Genomic DNA, 13,567 nt, shown 5'->3' with positions numbered 1-13,567 from the left:
CCTAGAAAGTAAATCTTAAGTGTTCTGCTAGAATGCGAAGGGAGTGGTTGACGTTTTCCACTGAGTTGGGGAGGGGAGTCTGGCTGTTTATAAAGGCTTTCAACCAATTCTGTCTTCAGCTTTTACCTCACACCATCTTGCGGAGGATAGGGAGTCTCCAATTCCTGAGGCTTTCTGGGAGTGTTGTGACGTGTTCTGTTTCTGATTTACCTTGTGTGTTCATGTTGGACCAATATGCAGCTCGATTTGATCTGTTACTATTCTTTACTCCAATTTGCACATTCCAAGGTTTTCTTCTCATCTCTGCTATCATATCTCTTGACATTCTCCTTGCCTGAGGGTTTTCCTCCCCTCCCCACTCCACCCCACTCCCCCCCTGCCCTCCCTTCTTTCTCTTTTCTCTCTCCCCTCTCCCCTCTTCTCTTTTCTCTTCTTTCTTGAGATAGGATCTTGCTCTGTTGCCCAGGCTGGAGTGCAGTGGTGCAGTCACGACTCACTGCAGCCTCAACCTCCTGGGCTCAAGGAATCCTCTCAAGAAGCTGGGAGTATAGGCATGTGCCACCACACCCAGCTGATTTTTTTGCATGTTTTGTGGAGACGGGGTTTCGCCATGTTGCCCAGGTTGGTCTCAAACTCCCGAGCTCTGCCTGTCTTGGCCTCCCAAAGTGCTGAGATTATATGTGTGCACCACTGCACCTGGCCCCCAGTTTTTTTGTTTTTGTTTTTGTTTTTGTAAGTACTCGTTTGCTCTCATTTTAGTAAGATTTCTTTAAGTTGAGCTCGTTGAAACATACATATAACTTACATAAAGTAAAATGCTTTTTAGTGTAAAGTTGTGTGTATTTTGACAGACACATAAGTCACACTCAAGTTAGAGAATGTTTTCATCACTCCAAGTTCCCTTTTGCCCCTTTTCGGTCTCTCCCTTCACTCCAGTGCTTGTGTACACAACACTGATGCTCTAAGAATACAAAGCAACAGTAGGTATTTATCCCCATAGAGCTTACATTTAAGTTCAAGTTCATATCCATGGGAATAATTTCTTAGTTCAGAACTTGATAAGGAATGGTTGTGTTTTGGTTATCTTCAGCTAAGCTGATTATCTCAGTCTGATGTTCTGTTCTTTTTCTTAAAATTTTCAAACGACCTTTTTAAAAAATAGACTATATTTTTAGAAGAGTGTTAGGTTTACAGCAAAATTGAGTAGAAAGTAGAATTTCTATATATCCCCTGTGCCCACACATGCATGCCTTTTCCCACTTTGACATTTAAAAAAATGTATACCTGTCTTTTTCTTCTCCTTTAAATAGGGACAGAGGTCGGAGGAGCAGATCACGCTTGAGAAGGCGGTCTCGATCACGGGGTGGTCGTAGACGAAGGAGCAGAAGCAAAGTAAAGGAAGATAAATTTAAAGGAAGTCTTTCTGAAGGAATGAAAGTTGAGCAGGAATCTTCGTCTGACGATAAGTAAGAATATAACTTTCCCATAACTTTGTTTTTCCAGTTTAGAGAAGTCTTTTTTTTTTTTTTTTTTTTGAGACGGAGTCTCGCTCTGTCGCCCAGGCTGGAGTGCAGTGGCGCGATCTCGGCTCACTGCAAGCTCCGCCTCCCAGGTTCACGCCATTCTCCTGCCTCAGCCTCCCGAGTAGCTGGGACTACAGGCGCCCACAACCGCGCCCGGCTAATTTTTTGTATTTTTAGTAGAGACGGGGTTTCACCGTGGTCTCGATCTCCTGACCTTGTGATCCGCCCGCCTCGGCCTCCCAAAGTGCTGGGATTACAGGCGTGAGCCACCGCGCCCGGCTTAGAGAAGTCTTATTTGGCCTGGAAATTGTTAAATAATTTCCACCTAAATATTATTATAAGTGGCTCCATTGATTTGGCTCTGAATTTAAAAGTTAGTCTTTTGTGAATATTGTGTAGGTTGTATCAGAGTTAGTAAGTGGTTTTCTGAATTTAGGTGTTTCAGCTTTGGCTGGAGTGAATATTGGGCCTTCATTTTATTGTGAGCCTACCCTTTGATTTTATTATGAACACTAATAAAATGCAGAGCCAAAGTTACCAGATTTTGGGAGGAATTTTCTATAAAAGTTTAGGGTTTTTTTTGGTTTTTTTTTTGTTTTTTTGTTTTTTTTTGAGACAGTGTCTCTCTCTGTCACCCAGGTTGGAGTACAGTGGTGTGATCTTCGCTTGCTGCAAACTCCGCCTCCCGGGTTCACGCCATTCTCCTGCCTTAGCCTCCCGAGTAACTGGGACTACAGGCGCCCACCACCAAGCCCAGCTAATTTTTTCTATTTTTAATACAGACGAGGTTTCACCGTGTTAACCAGGATGGTCTCATCTCCTGACCTCGTGATCTGCCCGCCTTGGCCTCCCAAAGTACTGGGATTACAGGTGTGAGCCACCGCGCCCGGCCAAAGTTTAGACCTTTGAGTTTGCGTTAGATGATACATACTTTGCAATTGAGGCTATTTTGTGGTGGGTGTCCTTGTTACAATGTGAAAATGTAGAGGCATTTCAAGTGCCTGTTACAATTGTGGGGACATTTTTCCCTGTCTCTACAAAAAATACAAAAATTAGCCAGGCCTGGTGGCACACGCCTGTAGTCAGGAGGCTGAGGTGGGAGGATCGCTTGACCCTGGGGGGAGGAGGTTGCAGTGAGCTGTGGTCACACCACAGCACTCCAGCCTGAGCAAAAAGAGTGATACCCTGTCTCAAAAAACAAAAATAAATAAAATGCAAACTTAATTGTGTAAGTGGAATATCTCAAAAATAAATGGGACAAATCTAGAGCCATTTTCAACAGGAGGTTATTTGCCTCCCTGGGGACATGTCTGAGGACATTTCTTCTTGTGATTGTTGGCTAGAGGCCAGGGATACTGCATTCTACAATGCACAGGATAACCACCCCCGACACACACACACACACACACACACAACTATCCATATCCGAAAATAAATCATGCTAAGGATGAAAAACCCTGATTAAAACCAGGTGATTAAGAAAGTTGGATTGGGGAAGGGCATTCTACATAGATTCTGATATAATCAGAGTGTAGTTTGCCTATTCTGCAGCAAACATTCAACAAGTAGGATCATTGAAAACGTTGCACTGGGAAGGATCATAAAGATTGTGGAGGTTGGTGTTTGAGGGATAGGTGCGGAGGGTTGAGGGTAGTTTTTCGGAGTAGAGCCACATTCCCCTTAAGATTATTTGCATGTGCATTTTTGATAGAGAAATACGGCTATTGCTTTCTTGAGCTTTTAGGCAGTTCTGACATCCAGAAAAGGTAGCAATTTACTTATCTTACCCTTGCCGTGAGAAAACTAAGGCTAGAGAGGTAAAGTGACTTCACTAAGGTCATGGAAAAACTAGTGGTAACTTTTGTAAACCTGGAGTTATTTCTTTTATTCCCAATTTTGGTGCCATGAAATAGATGAGAAGAAAACTGAGACAAAGGTTACTTCCCTGCATTCGAAACCAGGCAGTTAACTGAGATGGTTTGGAAATAAGGGTAATATGACTTAAAACTTTTGCTCTAACTTACTGATACCTACATTTTCCTGTCTTTAAAATGTAGAAGGGGTATGGTTTTAGAATCTCTAAGGGTGTTTGAATTTTTCTTTAAGCCTTGAAGACTTTGATGTAGAGGAAGAAGATGAAGAAGCCCTGATAGAACAGAGAAGAATCCAAAGGCAGGCAATTGTTCAGGTATGTGATTTTAATGAAAAATAATCATTGTTGTAAAATAAAGATTTTTTTGCTTTAACAAAAAAGTAACATCAATAACAGTTTAACAGGTCCTTAGAAAAGGAGAGTATATATAAAATTATCTTTGTGAGATTTGAAAAAATGATCATTTTTTTAGTTACTATAACTGAGATGGTTGCTCTGTTGGTTATACATAGAATTCTGGTTGTTTATACATATAATTCTGATATAAACCTCTTCTGTAATACATAAGAATTTGAGGTTTGCTTTCTTTTTAAGTTAATGAAGACGTATGAGTGTAGAATAAACTGGAGGAATTTTATTTAACAAAAAATTATGCATGTTACTATGAAGTAAATATTTTAATATCTAGTAATGGCAAGTTTTATAATGTGAATGTGGTAGTATAAATGAAACATTTGAAAAATAATTTTAAGACTAGAGCCAGATGATGAAGAAGATTGGGTGGGGAAAGAATGTTGTACAAAGATTTTGATATAGTCATTTAATTATAAGGTTTGCTGACTTGGAAGTTTGTCAGCTCTTCCTCAGAAGAGAAAAGGAGAAAACAGCTGTGGCAGCTTACCTAAACATACATAGCAAACCGTAAATCAGGTAATAGTATGCCACGTTGGAGTGAAGGACAGAACTTGCATTACCAGAAAGGAAGTAGGGCAAAACTAATTCCAGAGGAAGCTTACTTTTCTGGGACACTGGTAAAATTGTAGTTAATAAACGGATATCCCTGAAGATGTGGATGAATCTTTTTTTGTTCTTGCTCAGGTCCACAACCCCTTACCTCCAACCCTTGGGGCCATATGTGCTTCACAACTCAGACATTTTGAGTTTTAGAAAGGTGTTATGGTGCATCTATTTTGTGCCATCAGTGGGGTCTGCAGTGGACCCCATAATCAAACACATTAGTATTTCTACAGTGAGGCATCCTATAATAGTCACACTGGGGAGAAAATAAGACAATAAATGTTATCTCATCTGATAAGGTGAAGTGTTGCCACCTGATGAATGTGTACCAAAGAAAAACTTTTTCAGATTTTTGTGAATTTAGAAATTACATAAGGGATTGTGGATTTGATTGAACCCCAAGATATAAATACTTTTTGGTTTGTTACATTATTTGATACATTCTCTTAACTTTTCACTGCAGCAACTCTTAGCAATGAATGTATTTGGATAGCATCCGATTTTATGAAAGTATTATTTTCTGTATTGTTATTACAGAAATATAAATACCTTGCTGAAGATAGCAATATGTCTGTGCCATCTGAACCAAGCAGCCCCCAGAGCAGTACGAGAACACGATCACCATCTCCAGATGACATTCTGGAGCGAGTAGCTGCTGATGTTAAAGAGTATGAACGGGAAAATGTTGATACATTTGAGGCCTCAGTGAAAGCCAAGCATAATCTAATGACAGTTGAACAGAATAATGGTGAGTGAGATAGAGTTTTGTCCTGGCAATGCTTTTCTCTGAATTTTTAGCTCTATAACTTTATAATAAGGGACCTTATTTGGGGTGGGATTGGGAAAAGTAAAAGGAATTAGACATGTTGCTTCTGCTAAATATTGCAGTAATATAATATTAAATATGTCCTTACAAATGTTCTCTATAAATGTGTTTTTATTAGTTCACATATCCTGAATAGTATACTGAACTCCCGCATGTTCATTACCTTTTGTTTTGCTTGCTGTTTTTTTTTTTTTTTTTTTTTGAGACGGAGTCTCACGCTGTTGCCCAGGCTGGAGTGCAGTGGCGCGATCTCGGCTCACTGCAAGCTCCGCCTCCCGGGTTCCCGCCATTCTCCTGCCTCAGCCTCCTGAGTAGCTGGGACTACAGGCGCCGCCACCTCGCCCGGCTAATTTTTTGTATTTTTAGTAGAGACGGGGTTTCACTGTGGTCTCGATCTCCTGACCTTGTGATCCGCCCGCCTCGGCCTCCCAAAGTGCTGGGATTACAGGCTTGAGCCACCGCGCCCGGCCGTTTTGCTTGCTGTTTTAAAGTAAATCCAATTATGATTTTATTCCCTCGTAAGTACTTGTCTGTATCTCTATCAGTTAAGAACATTAATGTTTAAAAACATTAAATAAAAGAAGTTTCCACTTTTTGGTTACCCCAAAAGATAGTTTGTACAGGAAAGACAGGGTAAATACATGTTTATTATTTACTTTATTTACCAGTTTTTAGAATAGAGTTGGTGCCCTAGCAACCTCCAGCAATATCTAATGAGATATTGACTGTTGTGTTAGGTGTTCATTGTTTGGTGTCATTATGTGCTTGATCTGTTTCTTTTTTTTTTTTTTTTTTTTTTGAGACGGAGTCTCGCTCTGCTGCCCAGGCTGGAGTGCAGTGGCCGGATCTCAGCTCACTGCAAGCTCCGCCTCCCGGGTTTACGCCATTCTCCTGCCTGAGCCTCCCGAATAGCTGGGACCGCCACGTCGCCCGGCTAGTTTTTTGTATTTTTTTAGTAGAGACGGGGTTTCACCGTGTTAGCCAGGATGGTCTCGATCTCCCGACCTCGTGATCCGCCCGTCTCGGCCTCCCAAAGTGCTGGGATTACAGGCTTGAGCCACCGTGCCCGGCCCTGCTTGATCTGTTTCTATCTGGTGCTGTTATTTTTTCTTTCTGAAGCTCAGATTGGTCTAACTGGATTGGGGAAAGGAGCCCTTTTTCAGTTGATTCCTCACGTCCTTTTGGCCTAGTCCTTTAGTATTGAATATAGCTTTCTTACTTTGTAGAACAGGGACCAGCAAGCTTTTTGTCTAAGAGGTTAGGTAGTAAATAGTTGAGCCTTTAGTAGGTATATTGACCTTTTCCTCTATAGTTCCATATAGTGAACTTGTTGGGGGGCAGAACCTGCCACAGATAGTACATTGATGAATGGGCATAGCTGTGTTCCCGAAAAAACTTTGAAACTGAAATTTGAATTTCATCTAATTTTCACTTGCCACAAAGTATTCTGTTCCCCCCCCCCGAACACTTACAAATGTAAAAATAGGCCAATCAGAAAGAAGCAGCCGGCTGGATTTCGCCCACAGTCTGTATATAGTTTACCGACTCCCGTTCTAGCAAGATGCCACAGGTTTATCTTGTGCATGTCTTGCCCAGAGCAGAATCAGCTATTTCTCCAAGTATCCCTGGTTCCTTTTAATAGGAAATGCCATTTAGACATCACAGGACACTTACTAGTGTCTGTTATTTCTGGGCCTTTTCACTGGACAAAGTTAGGAAGTAGATACTCTTTTGGAAAGGAGGAGTTTACACAGATACTGCCGATTTAAAATTGAGATTATAGGGGTTTATTAATTTAAGATTTTATATTTCTGTCTTATTACAGTGAAAAATTTAGTTCTTAACATGATTACTGATAGGTTATCTTGAAACATAAGACATCAGTATGATTATTGTTACTAAATGTACTAACAGTGGCTTAAACTTTCAGTGGTTCTTTTTGTTTTTAGAATACATTCTAAGGTGTATAGGCACAATTTTCTGTCTTTTAAAATCATTTGAAATCTCTGTATGGTATGCCACAAATTTGACAGGTTTAGGTTTATTGTCATTTGCTTTTGATTTTTAGGAGTCATCTTTTTTTTCTTGATAACACGTTTGTCTTTCATTATTGCATGTATGTGTGTATGTTGTATTCTTCCTACACACACAAAACCAAACTACACATACTTAGATCAGTATGCTTTTCCTCACTCCTTTTTATAGGCTATGCCATAGTTTATTCAGTCAGACTTCTAATGATATTTGAATTGTGTCCAGTTTTTGGCTATTCATTGGGTACTGATTATTATGGCATTGTGCATTAAGTCATTCTTTAATTCTTGGCCACTGTGTTTTAGTATAGTTCCCTAGAAGTGGGATTGCTGGGTCAGAAGAGGAAGTAAATATATAATTTTGCTATATATTACCAAATTTCAGTCTTTTATAAGGGTTATACCATTTTGTCATCTTTCTGAGTGCTTGTTTATCCAGAGCCTTGTTAACAGAGTGTTGTTGTACTTTTGGATGTTTAGCTACTAGTATCAGAGGTCAGAAAATGATACCTCATTGTAGTTTTAATTTGCATTTTCCTTAATGTAAGTGGTAATGAGCATGCGTTCATATGGTTAAAGCTACTGGATTTTTTTTCTAGAAACTCCTTTTATTTTTTAGCCAAGTTTTGTATGGGATTGTTGGACTTTTTAAGGGAGAGATACATAGAGATTTAGATCTATAGTGGAAATATTAACCTCTTGGGATTTAAGGTGCAAATGAATAACGTTTTTTAAAGGTGAGCTTTTATTTTAATATAAAGTCATTGCTTAGCTATAAGCTTATTCATTTAAACTAAGAATAGAGAAAGTTAACATTAGGTCTTTCGACTTTTTTTTGAGCCAGAGTCTAATTCTGTCACCCAGGCTGGAGTGCAGTGGTGCAATCTCAGCTCACCCCAACCTCCTTCTCCCGAGTTCAAGCAATTCCCCTGCCTCAGCCTCCCAAGTAGCTGGGATTACAGGCACCTGCCACCATGCCTAACTAATTTTTGTATTTTTAGTAGAGATGGGGTTTCGCCTTGTTGGCCAGGCTGGTCTCAAACTCCTGGCCTCAGGTGTTCCACCCACCTCGGCCTCCCAAAGTGCTGGGATTACAGGCGTGAGCCGCCATGCCCAGCCAGTCTTTCAACTTTCTGAAATGCACTCTGTTCCTAAAAAGTGAATACCTCTATGTATCTTAAATGTTAATAAAGTGATTCTAAATTGAATACTATTGGGAAACTGATGTGCAAGAGGGCAAAAAAGTTTGAATTACTATTAATGACTTTCCATTCATTTATTTTATTTTGTGTTTTAAATCGTCTCTTCACTTTTCAAACATTAATGCTGATTTCCTTTAAGGTTCATCTCAGAAGAAGTTGTTGGCACCTGATATGTTTACAGAATCTGATGATATGTTTGCTGCGTATTTTGATGTAAGTAATTTTAAATCAACTGTTAAACAGAAAAAAATACAATAAATATATGGGTGTGTACATACATACAGAGAAAGAAGGATAAAAGAAATAAATATTTTGAGCAGTGTGGGTGAAAGGTGTCTGAAAACTCTACTAGTTTTGCATCTTAAAATCTAAAATTAATGTCAAATTTTAAGACAGGTATGGCAGAACAATTTGAGAGCTTTATAAAAGTCAAACACCAAATGATAAACATGTAGTTATTTGTACAGTATTGTGTATTTAAATACATACACATACATATGGTAGTTAGGTGAGACAAGGAGATACCAATATTTTCTAGGTCTATTAGAATAGACTCTACTTTGGGGCCTCTATATTGTATTAACAGGTAATTGAGAACTTAAAGATTTGGAGTTTAATAGAATTTATTGAAGAATTGGAAATGTTACATGGAGTAGATTAAGAAATTTTGGTGACTTTGCCATTTTTTTCTTAAATTTTTATCGATGCATTATGTTGGGAAAGTCTTAAACTATAAACATGGTCAAACTTGGGGACATTTTCAATATAATTTTCAAAGGACCTGAGAAATAAGAGGCCTTTATAAGAGGGGGTAGAGAAGATAAACATAACAGGGAAAATAAAAATGTGGTAAGATAATCATGTATGTGTATGTATATATACACACACACACACAGAGCAACAGGAGCACCAACATATAGATGAATTAGGAGAGAATGAAATGAGTGTTGACCCAATTTTGGTGTCAGTACTCATTGCTTGGTTGATATTGAAGGATCTTCTGGGCATCACGGAGAGTAAGGTGCAGTAAAGAATCATCAGAAGTACCACATATTCTTATTTTTCAATTTTCCACATAGTGTCAACTAGTGCAGCCAGTGACTTAACATTTCATGCATGTATGGGAAGAACACAAATGATATAACAGCTATAGAAAATTGTATCTGGTTTTGAGTTTTCTTTTTTTTCTCTTTTGTTTTGAGATAGGGTCTCATTCTGTCCCAGACTAAAGTGCAGAGTACAGTAATTAGGGAGATCATGGCTCACTGCAGCCTTGAATTCCTGTGCTCAAGTGATCTTCCCGTCTTAGCCTACCAAGTAGCTGGGACTACAAACACAAGCCACTACACCGGGCCTTTTTTTTTTTTTTTTTTTTTTTTTTTTTTTTTTCCTGAGTGTTATTTTGAATCAAGATAAGATACTTTGGTCTCATGTTTCAGCTATGTTGGATTTACATAAGTGATAATAAGAGTTTATTTAATTTGGAGTAAAATGCTTTTATTAAATTATATCTGGTGTTACCCTTTTGTGTTTAAAAGAAGTGCTTTAAATGTCTGACAAGTGGGTAAACTGTTCACGTTGCCTCTTTAATTTCAGAGTGCTCGTCTTCGGGCCGCTGGCATTGGAAAAGATTTCAAAGAGAATCCCAACCTCAGAGATAACTGGACCGATGCAGAAGGCTATTATCGTAAGTTCACATTTTGTATTAACTTTAGAGTTCATTGTAACACCTTGCAAAAAAGCATGCTGCTTGATGCAATCACAGATTATTGGAGAACTCTGAAAAATCACATCACAGTGCCATCCTTAAAAAGTGTAGCACATGCAACAGCTGCATGAACTGATGTGTATTCTGTAAGCAGCCCAGAGGCATCACAAATGGAGGTGAGGTAAAGTCTTGATGTACAACCTAAATCTATTCAAAGTTATTTTCAGCCATGAGATAGTCTTCCAGAAGGAAGGGGTACATCACTTACTCGTCTTGATCTGAAACGAAGAAAAACAACAAACAGAAAACTTTGGATGCCAGTCTTGCAGTATTTGTCATGCAGGACTACAATTAGAAAAACTTACTCAGTGTTAAAATTGTCAGCAGTTGATAGGACAACAGAAACTCTTCTAGTGATCTGAAGTGGGCATGCAGCTTCTAACCACACTCTGATAGAGTGATCAGTGGAGGCATGGCTTTGATTCTTCCTTGTGTCTAGGAAACCAAATAGTAGAGATTTAACACAATTTTAAAGTGATTGCACTGTGTTTCCTCCTTTCTGATTCTATTTATTATAGACAGAATTCTAATTTTTTAATTTCCTTTTTTAGGTGTGAACATAGGTGAAGTCCTAGATAAACGTTACAATGTGTATGGCTACACTGGGCAAGGTGTATTCAGTAATGTTGTACGAGCCAGAGATAATGCAAGAGCCAACCAAGAAGTGGCTGTAAAGATCATCAGAAACAATGAGCTCATGTAAGTTCAGAAGACGTGGGAGGAAACCTTTAACAGTACAGATATTACAGATGAACATGTTTTCAAACTATTTTTTTAAAGTGATACATGATACAATGTGTAAAACAAGTATTGCAATTATAAAGTAATGGAAACAGTTTTTTTTGACTGGATTTTAAAATTATAGCCATATGTTATATGTACTAGAACAATAGACTGATTATTTTTAATTCATTTCAGTGCATTGTAGTACCTACTGTACGCACTGATAACAACTTAAACTCATTCTCTCTATTACCTGTCTTATGCCATCCTTTGCTTTATTTTAAGACGAGTAGAGAAATGAAAAGATCATACTGATTAGCTGTCACTAAGGTGACTTGCAAAAAAGTGAAAATTTATCCGAGTGATGAGAATCTGTCTTTTTTAAAAAAATTTGTTCCTGTTTTCCTCCAATAGAATAGTTAATTGCCATACCTGTATGTTTTAATTCCACACACTGAGCTGGTATTAAAATGAACTTAATGTTTTTGAAATGTTAGAAATAAGTGTTAAGTTTAGGTTGCCCTAGGCTTAGAAAGGGCCTTGTTTTGATGGGAAGCCCCAACTTCTATATTTAGCCCCTCACCATAAAATGTAGCTTGTTGACAAATTGTAACAAGAATTTCCTCAGATAACCAAGTGTTAAAATTTGATAAGGCGTCCATTACTACGTTCTGTTTTGGTTTGTTTTTTTGCTTTTTTTTTTTTTTTTTTTTTGAGACGGGGTTTTGCTCTGTCACCCAGGCTGGAGTGCAGTGCCATGATCTCGGCTCACTGCAACCTCTGCCTCCTGGGTTCAAGGAATTTTCCTTAATCAGCCTCCTGAGGAGCTGGGATTACAGGTACCTGCCACCATGCCCAGCTAATTTTTATATTTTCAGTAGAGACAGGGTTTCGCCACAGTGGCCAGGCTGGTCTTGAGTTCCTGACCTCAAGTGATCCACCTGCCTCGGCCTCCCAAAGTGCTGAGATCACAGGTATGAGCCTCTGCACCCGGCCGATTACTGCATTCTTAAAGGAACCAAGACTAGTGTGCAGTGTGGTTTCATTTTTGTTAAAAATAATGTCAAGATGTGGGTTATTTTTTTATTTATTTATTTTTTTGAGATGGAGTTTTGCTCTTGTTGCCCAGGCTGGCGTGCAATGATGCGATCTCAGCTCAACTGCAAACCCTCCATCTCCCAGATTCAAGTACTTCTCCTGCCTCAGCCTCCCAAGTACCTGGGATTATAGGCGCCCGCCACCACCCTTGGCTAATTTTTGTATTTTTAGTAGAGACAGGGTTTCACCATGTTGACCAGGCTGATCTTGAACTCCTGACCTCAAGTGATCCACCCGCCTCCGCCTCCCAAAGTGCTGGGATTACAGGCATGAGCCACTGCGCCTGGCCTGTTTTGAGATAAAATATACAATATTGATATTCCTTCAGGCAAAATCAAAATTTTAAAAAAATCAAAATAAAGATGGGTTTGTTCCTCAATGTTTCTGTTTTGTGCATTGATTATTTTGGAAATTAACTATGATAATGATAGTTGACTAAATACAAAGTATTATGTGAATGATATATAGAGACATCATTTCTCAGTAGATTTATTAGTACTTAAAAATACACAGACTCCTCCCACACATCACCTGATCATCAGACTGGGACTAGCAAATATATTATGTAGTGCTCCTAAATTCTATATATATTCAATTTTAACCCTTTTTTTTTTTTTTTTTTTTTAGGCAAAAGACTGGTTTAAAAGAACTAGAATTCTTGAAAAAACTTAATGATGCTGATCCTGATGACAAATTTCATTGTCTGCGACTCTTCAGGCACTTCTATCACAAACAGCATCTTTGTCTCGTATTCGAGCCTCTAAGGTACAATGTCAAAACCTATACATTACATTGAAAATTTAACTTCTTCATCTTTACCATCTCATTTTGGATAAATGCTGTGACAGATTTTCTGGGTATTTGATTTATTTTATCCACACAGCTCTGGTTTTATTGTTTAACTTTTGGTTAACAGCTGGTCTTTGTTGTTGTTGTTGAGACAGTCTCACTCCGTTGCTCAGCCTGGAGTACAGTGGTGCAGTCTCGGCTCACTGCAACCTCCGCCTCCCGAGTTCAAGTGATTCTCGTGCCTCAGCCATCCAAATAGCTGGGATTACAGGTGCACACCACTACACCCAGCTAATTTTTGTATTTTTAGTACAGACAGGGTTTCACCATCTTGGCCCGGCTGGTCTTGAACTCCTGACCTCAATTGATCTGCCCACCTTGCCCTCCCAGAGTGTTGGTGTTACAGATGTGAGCCATCATAATCCCAGCTAGTCTTTTGAATCATGAATCTACAAACGTTAGTTGACTATACTGTACACCAGGCACTACTCTCATGGAGCCCATAGGTCAACAGAGAGAGTCTCTTAAAATGAAATATTTCAAGGAATTTTTATCTTCAACAGTATGGCTTTGTTGTGTTTTCAAATGTGAATCTATTCTGAAATCGAAATGGGAGTTTTACCTTGCCTATCTTTTCCTACTTATTTAGAAAATTGAATTTATTGGGAAACTGTGTTATATACATACAATTTGATACGCTCTCTTTTCAGTATAA

The 13,567-nt window shown here is 38.8% G+C and overlaps 1 protein-coding gene across 50 annotated transcripts in view; it reads left to right on the top strand.

Moving 5' to 3' along the window:
• The window catches only part of PRP4K (pre-mRNA processing factor kinase PRP4K), a 43,738-nt gene that overhangs the window by 17,663 nt on the left and 12,508 nt on the right, over positions 1–13,567 (top strand). For all 50 annotated transcript variants that reach the window (XR_006697409.2, XR_012434301.1, XR_012434299.1 and 47 more), the window contains 7 exons: positions 1,311–1,466; positions 3,630–3,711; positions 4,951–5,161; positions 8,614–8,687; positions 10,071–10,161; positions 10,794–10,941; positions 12,691–12,828. Coding sequence is in view for 1 of the 50 variants with exons in the window: in XM_005554144.4 (XP_005554201.1) it covers positions 1,311–1,466; positions 3,630–3,711; positions 4,951–5,161; positions 8,614–8,687; positions 10,071–10,161; positions 10,794–10,941; positions 12,691–12,828 (900 nt within the window). In the remaining 49 variants the exon portion in view is untranslated. The remainder of the gene's footprint in view (positions 1–1,310; positions 1,467–3,629; positions 3,712–4,950; positions 5,162–8,613; positions 8,688–10,070; positions 10,162–10,793; positions 10,942–12,690; positions 12,829–13,567) is intronic.

This window comes from Macaca fascicularis, chromosome 4, assembly GCF_037993035.2.
Source record: "Macaca fascicularis isolate 582-1 chromosome 4, T2T-MFA8v1.1".
Taxonomy (NCBI): domain Eukaryota; kingdom Metazoa; phylum Chordata; class Mammalia; order Primates; family Cercopithecidae; genus Macaca; species Macaca fascicularis.
Note: the sequence above shows the minus strand (reverse complement) of the source record. Positions and strands in the feature narration are given on the sequence as shown.